At 58.2% G+C, this 20,927-nt stretch overlaps 1 protein-coding gene across 2 annotated transcripts; it reads left to right on the top strand.

Annotated features, from left to right (window-relative positions):
* Positions 1-321: 321 nt before the first annotated feature.
* PLCD3 (phospholipase C delta 3) lies at positions 322-20,345 on the top strand. Of its 2 annotated transcripts, none has more exons than XM_045190015.3 (15): positions 322-679; positions 10,076-10,237; positions 10,332-10,560; positions 10,860-10,989; positions 11,891-12,119; positions 12,419-12,620; positions 12,795-12,939; positions 13,552-13,704; positions 14,934-15,077; positions 15,206-15,356; positions 16,051-16,167; positions 16,929-17,095; positions 17,270-17,405; positions 17,519-17,668; positions 17,855-20,345. In XM_045190015.3, the coding sequence occupies exons 1-15, from the start codon at positions 535-537 to the stop codon at positions 17,941-17,943; spliced, it is 2,349 nt and encodes a 782-aa protein (XP_045045950.2). In that variant the 5' UTR covers positions 322-534; the 3' UTR covers positions 17,944-20,345. The 2 variants fall into 2 exon arrangements, with proteins under 2 accessions (XP_045045950.2, XP_053767055.1); XM_053911080.2 differs by lacking the exon at positions 322-679 and adding an exon at positions 4,023-4,102.
* Positions 20,346-20,927: the final 582 nt, after the last annotated feature.

Below are 20,927 nucleotides of genomic sequence, written 5' to 3'. Positions count from 1 at the left end.
CTGGCTCCCTTCTGAGGCCTCCCGGTGGGACTGGAGAAGGAGAAGGTGGTGAGGGGTCCTGAGTCCATTCTGAGTTTGGGGTCCAGGGAAAGGTGTCTGTGCGGGAGGACGACCCTCGTCCCCTCCGGTGCCCCTAACGGTGGTTCCGGTCACCGACGACGTTGGGATCCGCTTGGCAAATGGGGAGTCATGCGCAGGGGGCGAAGGTGGAGACTCGGAAGATGGGGGCTCGGATCCGCCCCCTCCTCCGACCCCCTCTCGGCCTGGAGTCCCCGCCTCCTCCCTTCGCACCTCCCTTGCTCGATCCTCGGCCCCGCCCCCTCCCTCTGTGTCCCTCCTTCCCAGAACCTTGTCCCTTCTATTCTCCCTCCTCCCGACACCTACTCCTTCCGACTCCCTCCCGGCGCCGCTAAGTTTCTTCGCCTGCGACCGGACGCAGAGCCGGGGCCGGGCCGGAGCGGCGTCCCCGCTGCCCTGTTCCCGCGCGCAGACACCGGGCCCGGCCCCGGCCTCGGCCCCGGCCCCCACCGAGGCATGCTGTGCGGCCGCTGGAGGAGCCGCCGGCGCCGGGAGCCCCCGGTGCCGGCCCAAGTCGCAGCGTCCGTCGCGCTCCCGCCTCCGCCGGCACCCCAGAACGGCGGCACCAAGAGGCCCGGGCTTCGAGCGCTGAAAAAGATGGGTCAGTGACCGGAGGGGGCGGTTCGGGTGGGCACGGACTGTCTCCCACGGCTCAGCCTGGGAGGGCCGGGGTGTTCCGGCGAGCCGTTAGGGGGCTTCCCGCTAGGCTTCAGGGAGGTCGTGGGTAGTATGGCGAGGTGTACAATGCCCGAGTCATTCCATCTGGGGGTCTCACCTACAGCCACCCGCGGTCCCGAGGCCCAAGCTTGGCGCCCGGTGTGGCCTTTGTTTCCCACCAGGAGGCGGCCGCGGGGCGTGCTGGAGTGAGAGTCTGGGCGAGGGGTGCGGATTGGGGGTCCCTGAGGGCCGGAGAGTGGAGTGGGAGACAGGCTGGAGGCGTCCACCTTTCCAACGCCCCGTGCCTTCCAGGGTCTGCGAGGGTCCCAGGGCATCCCGGGTTCTTGGCCACCCTTAGAAGGACCTAAGAGTCATGGAACAGACTGACCTCTCAAGCCAGACCCCCAGCCTGGCAGCCCCCAGAGGGGTTGCAGCAGCAACACAGCACTGGTAGGACTGGTCCAACTGGTGAGAACACTGTACCAGAAAGCCAGAGTTCCCATCTCCGATTTGGGGAGAACCCCTGGGGGACGGGAGTATAACTGTGGCTTATTAAGCATCTTCCAGAGACAGGCGGCACTGGGAAGTTAGTTCCATACGCGGTGTCATCCAGTCTTCACCTTCCTGACAGGTAGATGGTACAATTCCCATGTCGCAGATGAGGACACGAACTCAGAGAAGTTGAGGAATTTATCTATAACCACACAGCTAGTAAGAGGTGAAGGCTGGCCTGCAGGCTGTTATTCCACACTGTGCCTGGTCCCCTCAGAGTCTGGGAAAGTGGGGCTGCCTAGGTGGTCAGGTGGCTTCAAAGATGGGGGCACAGGTGTGAGTACTTTGTAAAATGTGAAATGCCGTGAAACTGGTGTATCAGAACTGCTGTCTGTAGAATAGTTAATGATGGAGAGCCCGGGGGTGGGGGGGGAAGGGGCGGGGAGTTGAGGGAACAGAAGCGCAGGGCTGCCCAGGAAACCTGTGTAAATCTTGGAGCAGAATTCAGGGGTCCCAATTGCCGGTCTTGCCTTTTTTTTGCTACTGCTCTCTACCCCCTTTTTCTTACTGCTACTTCCTGTCACTCATTCGATCTGAATTTATTTATGTTCTGAGCAACACACCTGGCATCCTCCTTATGAAGACATAAGACATGGTCTCTGCCCTCCCTCCGTCAATCATGCATGCATTCAACAAACATTCATTGAGTGCCTATGGTATGCTCTGCCCTGGGGATTCAGCAACAGATAGGACAGACACAGTCCTGGCCCTTCGAGAACTGAGCATTAGGAAGGAGGTCAGACAATGAAGCAAAGAAAGGAGACTAGGAAGGGAGGGGGCAACTGAGATGCCAGGGAAGCAGCAAGGGCTCTGGCTGCACCCAAGAGCCAGAGACTGGAGTGAGGCAAAAGGGGAGAGGCAGGTAGGGCCAGATCTCACGGCCCCTCCTTATAGGGCTCGGGCTTGCTCTGGAGGGCAAGAGCCGTGCCGAGCAGGGCTGGGTTGGATGAAGGCAGGGGTGAAACGGGGACCCATAGCCAGGAGGCTGAGGGGTGAAACGGGGAGACCCATAGCCGGAAGGCTGAGGGGTGAGCTGGGCAGACAGACTTGGGCTGGTGTGGCTGAGATAGATTCCAGAACCACCTAGGATTCAGACGGGGCTGGACTCTGCAGTCGGCGGGATTGGAAAGGGGTCTCCGGTGGGTGTCAGTGTCCTTCGTTCTCTGGGCTAAGGAGCAGTGGTGGCTTGGGGAGAGGAGGAAAGCCGTGGGGAGTTGAAGTGCCACCGAAGAGAGCCAGAGGAGCCAGCCACTCACAGGGTCTCTGGCTGCCAGGGGAGGGCAGAGGGGTCGGCCTGCACCCCTGTCGCTTACTCAGCGCCATCGGTGTGCAGGCGCCGGGCTGGATAACAGCGCCCTGCCCTCAGGGGGCACACAATTCCATGGCAGGAGACTCATGTAAACAAATAATTACAGCTGAGCCAAGGCTGCGTAAGGCCGTGCGGGAGCTCCGCCACTTGGTCACAGTGACACTGTCAAACTGTGTGGGTGTCAGAATGTCACCTGGCTGCCCTTCCTCCTCACCACTGCCTTGTCCTGCTGCGTGACTGCTCAGAGAGGAATGTCCAGTGTGTGGGGAATGCCCCTTCCCCAGGCCTCACTGAGTCTCAGGACAGGGTGGAGAGGAAACCCAGGTGTCCCGGGGCCCAGGCGCTCAGATGTCCACACCCAGGCCTCAGCTCGCCACCACGGTGGTCCTGAGATGACCCTCCTGGCTGTGGCCACACCCCTTAGGCTAACAGAACATATTTTATTTCAGATCAAGTCACAAGAGATACCTGGGCAGGGAGGGGCTCCGAGGTCAGACGCTCAGGGGGGCTAAAAAACAAAGGGCCTTTGGGACCGTACTGGGGGAACTAGGACAAGGGGCAGGAGGGAGGAAGGGCCACCTACAATGACTGGGAGTCATTTGTGGAGCCCTGGGTCCCTCTCCTCTCCCTGCCCCAGGATGGCTGCCGGCTTGGCCTGCCCCCTGGAAGCGAAGGAGTGGTTGAAGAGGGAGGAGAGGCCCGGGGAACACCTGTGGTAGGCCAGGCACAGTGCTGAGGCTGCATCAGCCCAGATCGAGCGTCAGCCCCAAGGGGAAGGCGCTGCCGCCGTCCTCACCTCACAGAGGAGAGACTCGAGGTGACGGGGTGAAGCCGCTGGAGGCCACACAGCCTCTGCCTGCCTGCCTGCTGCCAAAGCCTAGATTTCAATGGTGACTCTTTATTGCCAGAATGAAGGGATGCTAATCAACACCTGTATACACTGTGCCGAGGCACTGAGCATATTAGCTCATTTAGCGCTCACGATGATGTGACAGGGGCGATAGGGTGAGCCCGGTCTCACAAATGAGGAGACTGTCGTTCGGAGAGGTTCCGAGCTGGGCAGTAGCTGAGAGAGGACGTGAGCCCAGGCAGGCTGGTCCAGAGTCCGGACCCTGAACGCCATGATTGAATGAGCGATTCTTCCTGGGGAGGGCGCTGCCAGCCCCCAGGGGTGCTGTCACAGGCTTGCCTAATGCAATACAGGATGCCCGGTGAAATGTGAATTTCAAATAAAGAGTGATTTGGGACAACTTATACTAAAATATGATTCGTTGCTTATTTGAAATTCAAATTTAACTGGGCACCCTTTTATCTGACAACACCGTCTCCCAGAACCCCTTTCTGACTCTGCACTCCTCACGCCCCACCCTGTCCCCAATCCGCCCAGCAAGCAGAGCCCTGAGTGGGCAGGATCCTGCTCCCCGCCCTCCCTGGCCTGCACAAAGCGCCAGGTGCCACAGGGCAGGAGGGCTCTGCCAATGGGCTGCCCCGGATGTCTCCTGCGGGGTGAGTGGGGCTGCCCTGGCTGGCAGGTGGGGGTCGGCAGAGTGGCCCCCAGTGCTGGCGGTGCCTGGCCTGGTGGGGGAGGGGGCAGGGCATCCCTCCTGGCTGAGCAGGAGCATTCCAGGCAGGACTGGGGGGCTGACTCTGTCATGCCTTGTGGTCCCCTCACCTGCCACCTCAGCCTCTTCTCCTTCTTGAGCTCTGGGGAGCCCCCTCCCACAACCTCGGCCCCCACACCAGCTTCCTGCCAGTTCCGGGCCTGCCAGGAAGGGTGCCGCCACCTTCCTCTCACCGGATCTGGCCCAGGGGCAGGGGAAGCGCCACTGGCCTTCCCTGACCGTCCTGGTTCTCCAAGGAATGTTGTGGACTCTGGCGCTGAGCTCTGCTGGGCTCTAGCCCTGGGTGTGGCAGCAAGTGGGGGCAAGAGGGACTCGCTTGGTCCCCACGGTGCCGGGGCTGCCTACTGGCTAGAGGGTTTGGGTGGGAAGGTGTCTGGGGCCCCTCGCCCTTGTGTGTCCCCTCCCAGAGCCTCATGGCCCCAGCCACCGGGAAAAGCTGCTCTTGCTCCCCCTCCCCCATTGGCACGAAGCTGTCAGCTGTCACCGTTCCCTGCGTGTCTCACATTCCTGCTGGAACCCCACGTGCCCTTCCTGAGTGCGCACTGGCACACACGCACATTGTCTCCTTTCCTCCCCAGGCTGACCCACCTTTCTCCAGCCCACCAACCACACACACACACCCCAGTGCGCACACTCTGTACTGGCACACCACCCTGCGCACACTCTCACCGGAGACCTACCACTCTTTTCACACCCTGCTCTCTGCACCCTACCCCTCTGTCTACACTGGGAAGGGAAGGGGCCAGCTGGAGGCCGTGGGACTGAGGAGGACAGATGCGGTGGGACACCTGGGGCCCTCGTCCCTCCCGGGTCACGACCCGGCTTCCTTCTTTATTCTCATTTATCGAGTGCCTGCTGCGGGCCAGGCCCTGAATGGAATGTTTCTGTGCGTTAGCTCATCTGAGCCACTCTCGGCTCTGGGGTTAGGCCTCCCCTACTCTCACGCATTCCAGCTCCACCTCTCCCCGCCCCGTGACCCTGTTCAGGCCAGCCATGCTGCGCCTCTTTAACTTCTTTATTGAGAATTCCCATACCGTGCATTTGCCCGTTTACAGTGTACAGTGGTTTCTGACATACTACATTAGTGCTCTTTAGAAATTGTGTTAAAATATGTATATAGTATAAAACTGGCCATTTGAACCACTTTTAAGTGGCTTTTTCAATGGCATTATTTATAATTCACAATGTTGTGATATCTCTTCTAAAAACTTTTCTATCACCCTAAACAGAAACTCCATAATCATTAAGCAATAATTCCCTATTCCTCCCATCTCTCAGTCCCTGGTCCTCCAACCTACTTTCTGTCTCTGATTTTTTTTTTTTTTTATTGAAGTATAAGTGACATATAATCTGTCTCTATGAATCTGACCATATTAGGTACCTCGTGTAAATGGAATCATACAACATTTGGGTCTGGCTTATTTCCCTTAGCATAATGTTTTATTTTATGTTTTCATGTATTGATTTCAGGGAGAAGGGGCAGGCAGAGGGCGGGGCGGGGCGGGGAGAGAGAGGGAGATGTTCATTTGTTGCTCCACTTATTTACGCATTCATTGGTTGAACCTTGTGTGAGCCCTGACCGGGATTTGAACCCGCCGCCTTGGCGTATTGGGACGATGCTCTGACTAAGTGAGCTACCCAGCCAGGGCCAGCATAGTGTTTTCGAGGCTCATCCACGTTGTAGCCTAGATCACATTTCGCTCCTTTTATGCTTGAATAATATTCCACTGTATGGACAATACCTCATTTTGCTTATCTATTTGTCGGTGAACACCTGGGTTGTGTCCACGTTCTGGCCATTGTTTGTCCTCGCTGTTCCTACTGTTATTTCATGACCGTTCCCTCGCCTGCTCAGTGCAGGTAGCCATGGTGCTGCCAGCCCAGCGTCGAGGCAGAGACGTAGGGACAGAGAGCCCCCAGAAATCACAGGCAGCTGGAGGCAGGCAGCTTGTGCGCCCGCTCGGGGCAGGTAGGAATGAGGTGGAGGAGACATATGTGGGTTCGGGCTTGGCAGGACCTGTGAATGTTTACTGGGTAGCTGGGCAGAGAGCCAGGCCCTTCCCAGCATCTCTGCCCAGACCTGGTGCACCCCCTCACCTCTGTTGGTCCTGCCCCTTTTGTCTGCCACCTCACAGCCCTCACTACCCCTCAGTTCAGAAGCTCAAGCAATGGGGAAATAGACTCAGCACCCGGCCCAACCTGGCCCTACACCCTCCTTCTGTTTGGCTTGTCCACTGGGGACAGTGTGAACCAAGAGGCAGTGTGACCCAGGGGCTAGTGCCTGTTGGGTGGACAGACTGGAATGTCCCCCTTCCCCCCTGCAGATTCAGGGGGAAGCTGGGGCTGAGGCCAGAAGCAGGGACCTCCTCGGCGTGGGAGCCTGTCCCAGTGGGAGGCTGATCAAGAGTTCAGGCTGCCTGTCTCCATGTCCTGTTTGCAGAAAACTCTGGACAAAGCTGGCCCTGAGTGACTCACCTCCATTTCTGGCCTTAGTCATTCACTACCCGCCCCTCCTTTCCACCCTGCCCTCCAGCAATGGGCTTGGCATCAGAGGGCTAGCCAGGTCAGGGGAGGGGCTGCAGCTGCAGAGCCTGGTAGTCATGGAGATGAAGGGCCCTTTCCCCACAGCTGAACAGGTGGAGGGTGCTGGGCTCAGTTGTGGTGGCCCTGCAGGTTTCCCTGACTGTTCTGCCCCCACCCCACTGTTTCTCAGGAGGACAGAATTCAGAGGTTTCCCAGATGTGGGGATGGGGGTCTGAGGGCCTGGTGAGCCTCTTGGCCTGGTGCATGCTACATTCCACCTGCCCTTCCCGACTAGCGGGCACCGAGTGGGCACTGACGCATCCAGAGGACCGCAGTCTAAACCCTAAGAAACCCCCTTGGAGCCACTGGGGCCACAGGGTGGCCTCAAGGGGGACGTCAGCCTCCTAAGGATGGCAGACTTCTCCTGCTCCCGATGGCCTGATTGCCCTCAGTCACAGGGTGGATTTTTAAACTCACAGATGCTCAGGCCCCAGCCTGCACCTGCTTGATGAGAATCTCTGCTCCATGGGTTTTGCAGCCTCCCACAGGTGATACTGGTGCACAGCCAGGGTTGAGAATCCAGACCCACGAGGCCTCTGCCCTGAACTCGGTCAGAAGGGGCAGGGCTGGGGCCGGGAGCTCTTAGTACCCACAGCTGTCTGTCCTTCTGCCTCCCCTTTCAGAAAACACTGGGTGCAAGCCTGGCTCATCCCTGCCCTTGAGTTTATTCAAGTCTCCTGAAATTACAGTTCAGGTGGGATGTTTGTTTTAATTAAAGTAAAACGTGTTGTTAAGACTTCCTGGAGGAGGTCATGTCTGCGCTGGACCTTGAGGAACAGAAGGGGGAAGGGTACTGCAAAGGCCAAGAGAGAAAGAGAGAGAGACAGAGAGAGAAAGGGAGAGAGGGAGAGGGTGAGAGAGAGAGGGGAAGACCCAGGGATTCAGACCCGATTCCTTCATTCCGCATCTGCATCCGGGCAAGCAGGGGCCTTGGGGCACAGAGCCTAAGCCAAACCCAGTTTGGGGGGCTTGTTGAAATAAAGGGAGGAAGAGAAGCCCACCTTCCCATTCCCTTTGGCCCACACAGTGGTGTTTTGGGTTTTTCGTTGCTTTGATTTGATTCAGTTGCCAACATTGAAAAATCTGGAGGCCTCACTACAAATCCAGATTTTGGTTCTCTGAAAATTCTGGGCCCTCATCTGCCTCTGGCTGCCCCCTCCTCCCAAAGGGTGTGGGCCCCATAGTTTGCCAGGCTCCCACACCTCCTATTGTGCCCAGGCCCCTAAACCTGTGGTTTCAGCCCCTGCAGAGGCAGACCCAAGCAGGGTGGGCGCCTGCAGCATCTTGCCTGAGTTCTGGATTTTGCAGCGGGCACTGCTGTGGTCTCCAGTGAATGAATGGAGAACAAGAGGCTTAGAGAGGTCACAGGTTGGTGCCACCAAGGCTGTGTTCCTGGGAAGTGACAGTTAGGACTTGACCCTCCAGAACGCTGAATTTAAATTCTGCTCCTTCTAAAATACTTCCAAACCATATATCTGATAAGGAGCTACTACCCAAAATATGTTTTAAAAACTCATACAACTCAATGGCAAAAAAATATAAATAAATAAACAGTCTGATTAAAAAATGGGCAAAAGATCTGAATAGGCATTTTTCCAAAGAGGACATACAGCCGGCCATCAGGCACATGCAAAGGTGCTCAGCATCATTAACCATCAGGGAAATGCAAATCAGAACCAGAGTATCACCTCACACCTGCCAGGGTGCCTGTCATCAGAAAGACGAGAGACAGCAAATGTCGGCGAGGACGTAGGGAAAAGGGGAAATTATTGTGGGGGGGAGCGTAAGCCGGTGCAGCTCTGCGGAAAACAGTGTGGCATTTCCTCAAAAAAATTAAAACTAGAATTGTCATATGATCCAGTGTTCACATTTCTGGGCATTTATCCAAAAGAAATGAAAACACTAACTCAAAAAGATATAGGCACCCCGGTATTTGTGGCAGCATTATTTACAATAGCCAAGGTGTGGAAGCAAACTGAGAGTCCATTGATAGAGGAGTGGATCAAGAAGATGTGGTGTATATATGTGTGACCTCAGCCATAAAAAGATGAAATCTCGCCCTTCACCCCAACATGGCTGGACCTGGAGGGCATCGTGCGGAGTAAGATAAGTCAGAGAAAGACAAATACCATATGGTCTCTCTTACATGTGGAATCCAAAAATAAATAATAAATAAATAACCAAGCTCAGAGATACAAAGAGCAGATGGGTGGTTGCCGGAGGGGGGGTGGTAGCTGGTGGTTGGGGGGATGGGTAGGAGAAAATGGGTGCACTTTTTAAAAATTAAAATAAATTGAATATGAAATAAACAACTAATTCAATGCTGCCCTTCCCTGCCTGTCCTGCCCAGGCGGGTGGTGGGGCAGGGGAGAAGGGGGACGACAGGAGCAGAGGGGTAGGGGCTCCATATCGTGGCCATGGGGCGAATGTTCTGGAGCCGGACCTCTGGGGTCTTCAGCCTGTTCCCACCACTTCCGTCTGTACCTTAAAATTCCAGCAAGTGACAGAAGCTTCTGGCTCGTCTCCTCGAGTGTTAACACGTGAGCAGGGCCTGGGGCGTGTGCAGTAGGTCTTTGTAAGCTCTTTGCCTTGCCCAGGACGCTGTGACCGGCGAGCACATGTGGGCCGAGGGGTTGTGACAGTGGCTGGGCAAATGCCAGCTGTCACAGGAGACCGTGTTTTCAGCTGGGCCCCAGCGGGGCACAAAGAGGACAGCTGGAGAGTGGCCTCTGGTTAGCCAAGGCAGGTCCTGGAGGCTTTCATCTGTGATCGTGCAGCCAGAGTGGCCTCTGCAGTCCCTTCTCCTTGGGAAAGCAGAGGTGAGGAGCTTGGGTTGCAGCAAGAGAGATTTAGGTTAGATAATGAGACTACTTTCTTGATGGTGGTCAGGGTTTCATACGCTGTGAAAAGGATACATCACAGATTCTGGGCTTGAAGCCTGGAAGCCATCATGGAGGAGGGCGGCAGAAAGGTGGACTCTGAGGCCTGAGGCCCATGTCCTGCTAGAGGAGTGGTTCTGCTTCCAGGGCCTCCGGAGACTGCTGCAGCGAGGAAGGGCCTGGGACTGGCACACCTCCCAGGGGAATCTGGGTGGGACACACCAAGCCTCGGGTCAAACTCGGTATTGAGGGCACGTTCCACTAAGGAGAGAGAGTCCTGTGTGGGCTTGAAGAGGCTCTGGGAGGGAGGTCACAGCTCCCACTGGGGGAAGCGTGGCAGGAGGTCCTCGCAGGGCCCGGTGCAGCGCTAACGCACCCGGCCTCCTGCCCCGCAGGCCTGACGGAGGATGAGGATGTGCACGCCATGCTGCGGGGCTCCCGGCTCTGTAAGATCCGCTCGCGGACGTGGCAGAAGGAGCGGCTGTACCGGCTGCAGGAGGACGGCCTGAGTGTGTGGTTCCAGCGGCGCGTCCGGCGCGCGCCGTCGCAGCACATCTGTGAGTTGCGTGGGGCGGGCACCGGGTAGGCTAGGGACGGTGCCCTGCCAGGCCGCCGCCTGACTCGGCCGCGCGTGGCCACCCCTTCCCGCAGTCTTCGTGCAGCACATCGAGGCGGTCCGCGAGGGGCACCAGTCCGAGGGCCTGCGGCGCTTCGGGGGAGCCTTCGCACCCGAGCGCTGCCTCACCATCGCCTTCAAGGGCCGCCGCAAGAACCTGGACCTGGTGGCGCCCACGGCCGAGGAGGCGCAGCGCTGGGTGCGCGGCTTGGCCAAGCTGCGCACACGCCTGGACGCCATGAGCCAGCGCGAGCGCCTGGATCAATATCCTGCCCTGGAGAGTGGGGGGCGGGACCCTAGCCGAGGGGAGGTATGCCCTGTCCTTCCGGGGCCCACAGCCTGAGCCGGAGTCCCTAGCCCCTTGTCTTCAAAACTAAGGGTGGTGACGCGCCTCCCGACTCTGAGGAGCCCAGTCGCATGGAGGACAGCCCGCTGCGGTGCGCAGGCAGCGTACAGGGCCCTGCACTGGGAAGCCCCCCCCCCCCCCCCCGAAAGCCAGGTGGTGGCTACATGCCTGTCAGTTACCTGTCAGCTGTTGCTGGTTATTTCCTGAGCACCCACACCTGGATCCACTCCTACCTGCACCGGGCTGACTCCAACCAGGACAGCAAGATGAGCTTCAAGGAGATCAAGAGCCTGCTCAGGATGCTCAATGTGGACATGAATGACATGTACGCCTACCGCCTCTTCAAGGTGGGTTCTGCCTCCTCTGCGACCTCTAACCTCTGCTCTCGGGGGGGCCCCCCCTCTGAGTCATCAGCGTTCCTCTCCACCCAGCTTTTGTGGACAGAGGGAGGGCCTCTCCCAGCAGAAAGGCCACAGCTGGGCCCACTTACCCTTTGACCCTGTCCAGAGGCTACAGTGGCAGTGCCGCCTGAGCTGCTCTCCTTGCTCTCAGGAGGACAGAAGGCCCCAAGGGCAGGGAGGACCTCGGGGCTCCCTGCCCCTCCCAAGTGAGCTGCAAAGCTGTAGTTTTCCTTTCTCTAAGTCCACAGGACACCCTTTGCACAGATGACTCTGTGTGACTTGCACACGGGAGCAAAGGAAGGAGCTGGCTCCCAGGAACACGTGTGCACCCCCCTCCACTGTGGCCCGTGTGACACCTCCACATGTGTGGCAGTGCAGACGGGGCACACGGCTTGGGCTCTGCGTCCCTGGCCCAGTCAGGGCATGTGGAAGATCCCTGTGTGCATGGTGACTGTGTGACCAGCCCGTGACACCTGTACCCCCAGTCCAGCAGCTCCACGTTGACCCTGGGTGTGAACGTGGGGGTGTAAGGACAGTAATGTGCTCGGAGTTCAGGCCTGCCTCCAGGTCACCGTTTTTCCTCCCACACCTCAATTCTTGGGTTAGGTTATGGTACGGAGGGATAGGCACTGAACCCGAGGGACCGCCCTTAGCATCTCGGCCCTGCAGGTCACCAGCTGCGTGTGCTTGAGCAAGACCGGAGCCTCACTAGCCCTCAGTCTCCCCACCTGTGAAGCGGAGGACCCCTGCCTCCCCGGCCAGCTTTCCCAGTAGACGCCAGGCGTGCCAGGGCAGGCCAGCCTTCCTGGGGTGTCCCCTCCTCTGAATTTCTCCCTCTGTTTTCCAGGAGTGTGACCACTCCAACAACGAGCGGCTGGAGGGGACTGAGATCGAGGAGTTCCTGCTGCGGCTGCTGAAGCGCCCCGAGCTGGAGGAGATCTTCCACCGGTACTCGGGCGAGGACCGCGTGCTGAGTGCCCCGGAGTTGCTGGAGTTCCTGGAGGACCAGGGCGAGGATGGTGCCACGCTGGCCCGCGCTCAGCAGCTCATCCAGACCCATGAGCTCAATGAGACAGGTGGGCGTCCGACAGATGGGCTGGGGTCTGCACAGTCTGGGCCCCCAGCAGAGTGGGCTCCGCTATCCTTGGCTGTTGGCTGTGGGTGCCATCTCGGGAAGTTGTCCCGCCTCTTCCAGCCTCCACTGCCACATCTGTAAAATGACATATTAATGTACCCGCCTCCTAGGGTAACTTTGTAGAGTCCAGTCAGTAGACAGGAGCCCATTATTATTGAGTGCAGTGAACTTTGGGGCATTTGGGGCTGGGTGCAGGAGTCCCCTATGGGGCCTGATGCTGTCTTCTGCCCATCCCTGCAGCCAAGCAGCACGAACTAATGACGCTGGATGGCTTCATGATGTACCTGTTGTCACCCGAGGGGGCCGCCCTGAACCCAGCCCACACGTGCGTGTTCCAGGACATGGACCAGCCCCTCGCCCACTACTTCATCTCCTCCTCGCACAATACCTATCTGACCGACTCCCAGATCGGGGGCCCCAGCAGCACCGAGGCCTATGTTAGGTACCTAGTGGGGGGGATGGTGGCTGTGAGCACTCCTGGGAGCCCAGCTGGGTGGGGAAATGGGGCTCAGCTCCCACTGTGGGGTTTCTGGGGCCCACCTGGCTCAGCCTGTTCCCCTCCTCTGTGCCATCCACATCTGCATGATGCCTTACCTGTCCTTCTGTCTGTCTGCAGGGCCTTTGCCCAGGGGTGCCGCTGCGTGGAGCTGGACTGCTGGGAGGGGCCGGGAGGGGAGCCCATCATTTACCATGGCCACACGCTCACCTCCAAGATCCTGTTCCGGGATGTGGTCCAGGTCGTGCATGACCACGCCTTCGAGGTGAGCCCAGCTGCCCTCCGTCCTTCCAAAAGAAACCTCTGCCCAGAGAATCACTCACTCACCAGGCTCCGCCGGAGCGGCCCGCCAGTGGGGTAGGATAAAGCTGAGCGACAGGCTCCCTTCTCCCACCCCCATGTGCAGTAAATGTTTAAAATCCCACAATTTCCAGAAAAAGACCTGGGGGTAGGGAAGGACAGCGCAGGCATTACTCCCAGAGAGTAAGTCATAAGAGAAACTCAGTATGGCATCTACAAAAACTGCCGTTTTGGTCGAGCTGCACAAACCTTGCCGCCAACAAACGAACTGGGGGGAGAGAGTGCACCGCAGTGACCTGTCGACGTCATGACGTCATGACCGTAGAAAGCCTCCCAGACAGCCCGCCCCTTCCCTGAGGCCCCATATCTGACCTGTGCCCCCCACGCATGCACACACACCTACCCCAGTGTATGTCCCCCGTCCCACTGACTCAGTCCCCCCAACCACGAGAGTGCTCCGGAGCCCTGCCTTTGCCCGCCTGTCCTGAAGGGACTGGGGGTTGCAAGTAGCAGGGGTCCTGGTTGGGACGGGAGGAGGAGAGGAGTGACTCTGAGCTGCTGCTTCTCCCCCCAACAGCTGTCCCCATACCCTGTCATCCTGTCCCTTGAGAACCACTGTGGGCTAGAGCAGCAGGCTGTCATGGCTCACCACCTCCGCACCATCCTGGGGGACATGCTGGTGACGCAGGCACTGGACTCCCAGAACCCTGAAGAGCTGCCATCCCCAGAGGTGATGCTCCCAGAGCCCCAGCTTAGGAGGGGAAGGGTCTGTCTGCGGGCCACCTTCCCGGTCCGGCCCTTCCCCCCTCTCTGCCTTCACCTTCCCCTGCTCCTCCCTTCATCAGACATTTTCCACGTCAGGGTCTTAGCAGTTTCCTACCCTCCAATTTGGACTAGACCAACCCCGCCCTCTCACCGGGCATTCAAGGCCTTCCGTGACCCGGCCCCCATCCCCCTGCTTTCCCTAGCTGCCACCCACAGAGTCCCTGCGAGCTCAGCCATTCCTGCCTCGAAGGCCCTGGTTGACAACATCTCCACCTGGAGCTCCCTTCCCAGCCATCTGGCTTGCCAAGCACCACCTGCTTAGAATTTTAGTGCAGCTTAAGCAGCCTCTTCCTGTGGCCGTAGAAACTGCCCCAGCATTCTGGCCAGAGGCGATCCTGCCTCCTCTCCTCCCAAACCCCAAAGCATTTTATCTGCCCCCTCAGGATACGTATACTTTTCTAGCTCCTTGAGAAACCTCTCCTCCTGCTCCCAATCTCAAATATGTAAAAAATGTTGATTCACCTTTGTGTGTATGTAGTATAATTTTATATTATAATAAAATATTATTTGTATTATATTTATTATAATATCGATAATAATATATTAATAATATATTATTTATATTGGTATTAAATATAATAATAATTTATATTATATTAGTATAAAAAAACACATGTGGTAAAAAAAATTCGAGCTATACTAAGTGTATACAAAGGAAAAGGAGTTTGCTTCCACTTGAACTCACCCCGTCCTGTTTCACAGGAAGTGACCACCTTCAGCAGTTTCTAGTGTGCCCTTCCGGAGTCTCCCCATGCACGTGTACCCTGGTCCACAGCCATCTTCTCTTTCAAATGTTCCACAAGGAAGATCATGTGACTCCACGCCCTACACTTCTTCATTCGTTTGAGATCTTGTTTGAAGAGGGCGACTTCTCTTTCCCGAGTTGCCTCCTTCGTTTTAATGGCTGCTGTGTAGTATTCTGACGTTTGCTGGGACCTCACTAGCCAGTCCCCTATTCATGGCCGCACAGGTCGTTTCCCCTTTTTATTTTTTTCTATTAGAAACCACTCATCTTTGTGTCTCTTTCCTGGCCTCTCACCCCCAGCCAGCCCCTCACACAAGGGTGGCTGAGTGACTGAGCAGCCGGCTGACACGGGGTGAGAGGGCTCAATCCACCTGTATTGGCCTCTACAGCAGCTAAAGGGCCGGGTCCTGGTGAAGGGGAAGAAGCTGCCAGCTGCTCCGGGTGAGGACGGTCGGATTCTCTCCGACCGGGAGGAGGATGAGGAAGAGGAGGAGGAAGAAGAGGGGATGGAGGCTGTGGAACAGAAGCGAGGGGTGAGTAGGGTGGGCTAGACGGGGGCTCTGTACTGCTGCAGAGCTTGGGGCAGGTGGCAGGGGAGGGAGGGAAAGAGGACGAGGGCCCGGGGCCAGAGGACCCCCCCTGAGTGAGGCCCATCCCCCAGGCCAAGCAGATCGCCCCGGAACTGTCAGCCTTGGTTGTGTACTGCTGTGCCACCCGCCTCCGGACCCTGGGCCCTGCCTCTGTCCCGCCCCAGCCCCGGCACATCTGCTCCCTGAGCGAGCGCAAGGCCAAGAAGCTCATCCGAGAGGCAGGTAGGAGCTGGGGGCTGTAGGCTGCTTGTGTGGCGGGGGATTCCTGAAGATGGTCTGGAAAGGAAATGGAGAGAGTTTGGGGGGCAATAAAGAGGTCAGGGGGACCCCAGAGAGGGAACAGGTATGTAGCACATGGCCAGCACCAGGCCCGGCACTCGTGGAGGGGAGACAGCCCAGGGAGCAGGGAGTCTGCTGTCTACCCTCCCAGGCACACAGCCTAGTGGTAGAGCCAGACACAGCTGGGTAATTACGATACGGGGGTGCAGTTGGGCCATGATAGGGACTGGGGTGGGGTGGGGGGGTGCAGCAGAAGGGGGTGAGATCAGGGGAAGATTCCTGGACAAGTCATGGCTGAGAAGACACCTGGCAAGACGAGGAAGCAGCAGGGTGACCGGGTTGCACAAAGGCCTGGGGGCACGGCGCACAGGGAGCGTCCGGGAAGCCGTGTGCTGGAGGGTGTCAGCCTGGAGTTGCGTGTTCCGGGCACTGAGTCAGGAGTGCGGGAGGCGGACTCTGCCCGACTTCAGCAACCTCCTCTGGGTCAGAGAGAAGAGGAGCTGGAGCAGGGCAAGCTGGGGATGGGAATTCAGCCTCTGTTCCCAGCTTGTCTCTGCATTCGAGGGAGGGGATACAGGCCCTCCAGGTGAGGGACACCCCAGGAGCCTGTAACAATCACACCCCGGCTTCCCATCAGGGAACAGCTTCGTCAGGCACAACGCCTGCCAACTGACCCGCGTCTACCCGCTGGGGCTTCGGATGAACTCGGCCAACTACAGCCCCCAGGAGATGTGGAACTCGGGCTGCCAGCTGGGTGAGTGTGGCTGGAGGCGCGAGCGAGCGGGGCGATGCTTTGTTGGCGGCCTTCGGGGTGCATGGCAGGCCCCCACAGTGATAGGGCCACGCAGCTTTCTAGGTGGAAAAAGTGGTTTTTATAAAAATTTTATTTATTGATTGTGTGGAGAGAGAGGGAGAAACATCAATTTGTTGTCCCACTTATTCATTTATTGCTTGATTCTTCCACATGCCCTAATGGGGAATTGAACCCCCAACCTTGGCCTATTGGGACAATGCGCTCATCAACCGAGCTACCAGGCTAGGGCCAAGAGTGTTTTGTTGATAAAAACAATTACTAAAGAATTGCGAGCAGGGCCCTGGCTGATGTGGCTCTTGGATTGAGCACGAGCCTGCAAACCAAAAGGTCCCCAGTTGGGGGCATTCGAGAGGTTGCTGGCAGCCGGTTGACATTTCTCTCCCTCTCTCCCTCCCTCCTGAGGTACTGAAATCTCAGGCCTTGGCTCCTGGGGGCTTCTCCAGCATGCCCCACTCAGCCCCACATCCCAGTCTCAAGTGCTACCAGCTGGCCATGGAGGCTGGACCCGCTGGCTGCCATGACACAGCCCCCATGCCATGGTGGGGGGCAGCACTCCCCGGCAGTAGGGCCCAGGCTCCTCTTTAGACAGAAGCTGAGCCCTCTGCCTGCGGCCTGTCTGCGGGAGAGGGCAGTGAGGCTCCTGAAACTGCACAGTGAGAAGGCCACTAAGAGCCCCTGTCCTGACCCCATGGTGTCCACAGTGGCCCTGAACTTCCAGACGCCAGGCTACGAGATGGACCTCAACGCCGGGCGCTTCCTCGTCAACGGGCAGTGTGGCTACATCCTGAAACCCGAGTGCCTGCGGCAGCCTGACACAGACTTCGACCCTGAGAGCCCAGGACCCCCCAGAACTACTCTCACTGTCCAGGTTGGCATCCTGGGCCGTGCCCTGCACTGGGCTTGGAGCTGGCTCCAGCAGCCCTCATCCTCAGGGCGCCAGCCTGAAGTGGAGGAAGGCAGTGGAGGCCTGCTTGGTGGGAGGGCGCTCAGAGTCCTGGGTGGGTGTGGAGGCCAGGCTGAAGCCCCTCCTCCTCCCCTGCAGGTGCTGACCGCACAGCAGCTGCCCAAGCTGAATGCAGAGAAGCCTAGCTCCATTGTGGACCCCCTGGTGCGCATTGAGATCCATGGGGTGCCCACAGACTGCGCGCGCAAGGAAACCACCTACGTGCTCAACAATGGTGAGTGAGCCTACTGCGGCGGGGGTGGGGGGAGGCCGGCAGGCAGCAGAGGATGCAGGGCGCTGCCCGGCAGGACCAGCTGGCTTTGACCACCAAGCCTATCTGTGCCCTAGGCTTCAATCCCCGCTGGGGGCAGACCCTGCAGTTCCAGTTGCGGGTCCCGGAGCTGGTGCTGGTCCGGTTCGTGGTAGAAGATTACGACACCACGTCCCCCAACGACTTTGTGGGCCAGTTCACACTGCCTCTCAACAGCCTGAAGCAAGGTTGGCGGGATAGGTGGACATGAAGAGGGACAGGCATCTGGACCTCGGGGCTGCGAGTTTCCCATGAGCCGTGCCTGAGCTGGCCCGAGCTGGGACCCAGCCCCCAGGGGCAGGTGTGGGCTGCACCCTGCACAGCCCTGCAGGATGGTAGGTGGCAAACCTGACGCCCGGCTACTCTCCCTACAGGGTACCGTCACATCCACCTGCTTTCCAAGGATGGTGCCTCACTGTCACCAGCCACACTCTTTGTCCATATCCGGATCCAGCGCTCCTGAAGGCCCGACTGACCCACCTTGGGGATCTGCGGACACCAGTCTGCATGCTGCCCGCCCCAGAGGCCTTCTCCCCTGGGCAGTGGGAGGACCAGCCCCTCCAGCCTGCCCACTTTGTGTGCTCGCCAGGCTCCACCTCAGCCTCAGCCCCTCCTGAAGAAAGGGTGGTTGACCTTTGCCCTGCAGCCCTGATAAGGGCCCCAGCTCCTGGAATCCTCGGCCCACCTGCAGCCCATAGCCCATGAAGAGCCAGGCCTTCTGCCACCAGGAGCCAGGAGACCTGGGAGCAGGACGTAAGCGCCTCGCCCCCCTTGCCCCCCACCCAGGCACTGGCCACCCCCCTAGGGCTCCCTCCTCAGGTTTTCCTGGGCTCCTCCCTCCAGCTTTTGAACCTGAGCTCCCTTCTCTCGCTAAAGCCAGACAGAGTGGAGGTTGGGAGCCCTAGGGACACCAAGAAGTAGGTTTTAGCTCATGTCATAGAAGAGCCCTAGAGAGAACAGTAGAACAAAACTATTTTTAAAAATAAAGAAGGAAATTTCCTTTACCACTGCCACCCTAAGCACCCGAGGCCACAGCCAGGCCCATGAGGAGGGACAGGGGCAGGGCCTCTCAGGCCCTTCCGCAGAGGCTGGTGTGAGTTTGTCTAGACTACCAGCGGGTGCTGGAGGAGACTCCACGGCTCAAAGTAGCCCCCACCCCTCTTAGCTTAAAGCTGCTGCTGGCATCGCAAGACTGAGGACGCCAATCACAAGCTGCCCGCCCCCCCACCTCAGAGGGGCCTTCAGTGGGGAGGCAGCTGGATGGCCTTCTGCTGGGACAGAGCTCTTAGGCCCTATGGAGTGGGGGCAGGACTCTGAGGGGCCTCAGGCAGGTCCCCGACTTTCCGGACTCGGTGGGGTAGACAGATCCCAGAAATCCGGGGCTCACCTTCTGCCGGCCAAGCCGCCTTTCAGATGAAGGCCTGAAGGCCATGGCTGCTCCCGGCTGCCTCCAAAGATGCTAGGAGAGGGAGCCGCAGAGACACCAAATGACAGAATCCAGAGAAAACCGGGCAGAAACATGTTTTTCTAGGGTTAAAGGTGGAGCCCTGACACCTTGGGTCCCCCCTCAGGGAACACACTAACCCTGAACAAGGGCAGAGCTGGACGGCAGTTCCCAAACGCAAGTCGTGTCCTCTCAGGCTGCAGCTCAGGGCCCAGGTTCCCCCGAAAGGGGCTCAGGCACCAGCCATGGGGTCTGGAAGGAGCACAGGGTCAGGGAATGAATGAATAGTTCCAGAGGATGCCCTGGCCAGTGTGGCTCACTTGGTTGGAGCATCGTCCTGTAAACCAAAGTCGCAGGTTTCGATCCCCAGTAAGGTCACATACGAGGTAACCGATCCATGGTTCTGTCTTCACGCTGATGCCCCACCCTTCACCTCTCTCTAAAACCAATAAGCATGTCCTCAGTGAGGATAAAAATATGTATTAAAAGTATGTTTTAAGAAAATTTTAAAAAGTTGCAGAGGAAGACAACAGGGAATGAGAAGTCAAAGCAGTGCCTCAGGCCCTTCCGCAGAAGCCAGATCAGCAGGTGGGCAGTGGGGCTGGCTGACCTGCAGTGCTGAAAGCCCTGGTGGCTCAGCAGACCCCGGACCCCTGGCCCAGAGGGAGATGTGGCATCTGAACGAGTGAGAGGGGGCTGATCTACCAGCTGCTCCCCACACTCGGAGTGAAGCTGGGTCAGTACTGGCTCCTTGATGGTGGGTAGAGATTTGGGGGGGGAAGAGCCCAGTCTGCCCTGACAGGGTGGCCTCGCCAAGTGTCTTCAGGAGCTGCCCCGTGCTGTGGCCACAAAAAGAACCTTTCCTGCAGGGCGCTCACTCTCAAGGAGAGGGGGCCCTCTATCCCCCACAGGCTCATCTGCGCCACCACCACCTGCTGGTGCAGAGGAAAACCAGGAGGGCGGAAGGGGTTTATTCAGCTGCTTCCTTTATTAGAAACAAGTGAGATGTATCAAGCAGAACAATGCAATTCCTCCCCCACCCTGGAAATGGATGCCCCGCCCACAGCCCAGAGAAAAGCCAAGACAGAAAGGTGACACTTCTCCCTTCCCTGACGCAGCACCTTGCCTGCAGCCAGTATTTAATTGAATTGAATGAAACTGTCCCACAAAGGCTCCCCAGGGACAGTCTATTGGCAGGGCTGCTTTCACTTGGCAGTAGGGCAGAACCCAAGCCTTGGGTCTCCTGTCTGGGCAGGTGGGCCAGGCCAAAAGAAGGCTGCCCCCTCCCCTGCTGGGACAGCCCTTCCCCCTTCTAGTCCGTTGTGCCCCAAGGCCTTTGGGCCATCCCTTGGGCTGGTTAAGTGCTGGTCATCTCTGAGCAAAGAATTAAAAGACCAGTGGGTCACACACCCTTTGGCTTCAGTGAGCAGGGGAGTAAGGGCGGGGGCGGGGGTGGGGGGCAGGCTCGGGGCGGCTAATGGAAATTAGAAGGGAGGTGCAGGCAAGGTCTTCAGTGGCTAGGTGTGGGCCAGCCTTCAAACCAGACGTTAGCATCTACGAAATTAGGCATGTGTAGGGAAACAAGCCCTGTACAGACCTCCATCCAGAGACCAGGCCTCCTTCCTCTCCACCTCTCTCCCTACAAAAGGGAGGCTGTGGGAATTTGCCACAGGGTCAGGGGTCAAAAGCAGAGTCAATCCAAAGGCAGGAGATAAACATTCAGACACAGGGGAGTCCCCAGCCCGGCGCCAGCCCAGAGAACTGGCGGCAGAGTGAGGGCCACGCCCAGGAGGCTGTCCAACAGTAGCTGCCTGGGGCAGGTCCCAGGGGAGGCGGCCCCAGGTCCTTCCCTTGTTTAGTTCTGGCCAGCCATGGCTCCACCACCCTGCCCCAGCCAAGGCTCCTTGTGGGGAGGCCTTGAACCCCAAACAATGGTTCTCTGAGAGCTCTGACCTGAAGTCCTGGAAGGGGCTGAGTGAGGAACCCAAGGGCTATTTGGACAA

Source organism: Desmodus rotundus, chromosome 9 (assembly GCF_022682495.2).
Source record: "Desmodus rotundus isolate HL8 chromosome 9, HLdesRot8A.1, whole genome shotgun sequence".
Classification (NCBI taxonomy): Eukaryota; Metazoa; Chordata; class Mammalia; order Chiroptera; family Phyllostomidae; genus Desmodus; species Desmodus rotundus.
This window is presented reverse-complemented; position numbering and strand designations above follow the sequence as displayed.

What these genes read in the sequence shown, in the direction of transcription:
- PLCD3 (XM_045190015.3), top strand. Translation starts at nt 535, where the DNA reads ATGCTGTGCGGCCGCTGGAGGAGCCGCCGGCGCCGGGAGCCCCCGGTG. An exon ending in AGCACCGAGGCCTATGTTAG is followed by an intron (nt 12,621 to 12,794) that starts GTACCTAGTGGG and finishes GTCTGTCTGCAG; the next exon opens with GGCCTTTGCCCAGGGGTGCC. An exon ending in GAACTACTCTCACTGTCCAG is followed by an intron (nt 17,096 to 17,269) that starts GTTGGCATCCTG and finishes CCTCCCCTGCAG; the next exon opens with GTGCTGACCGCACAGCAGCT.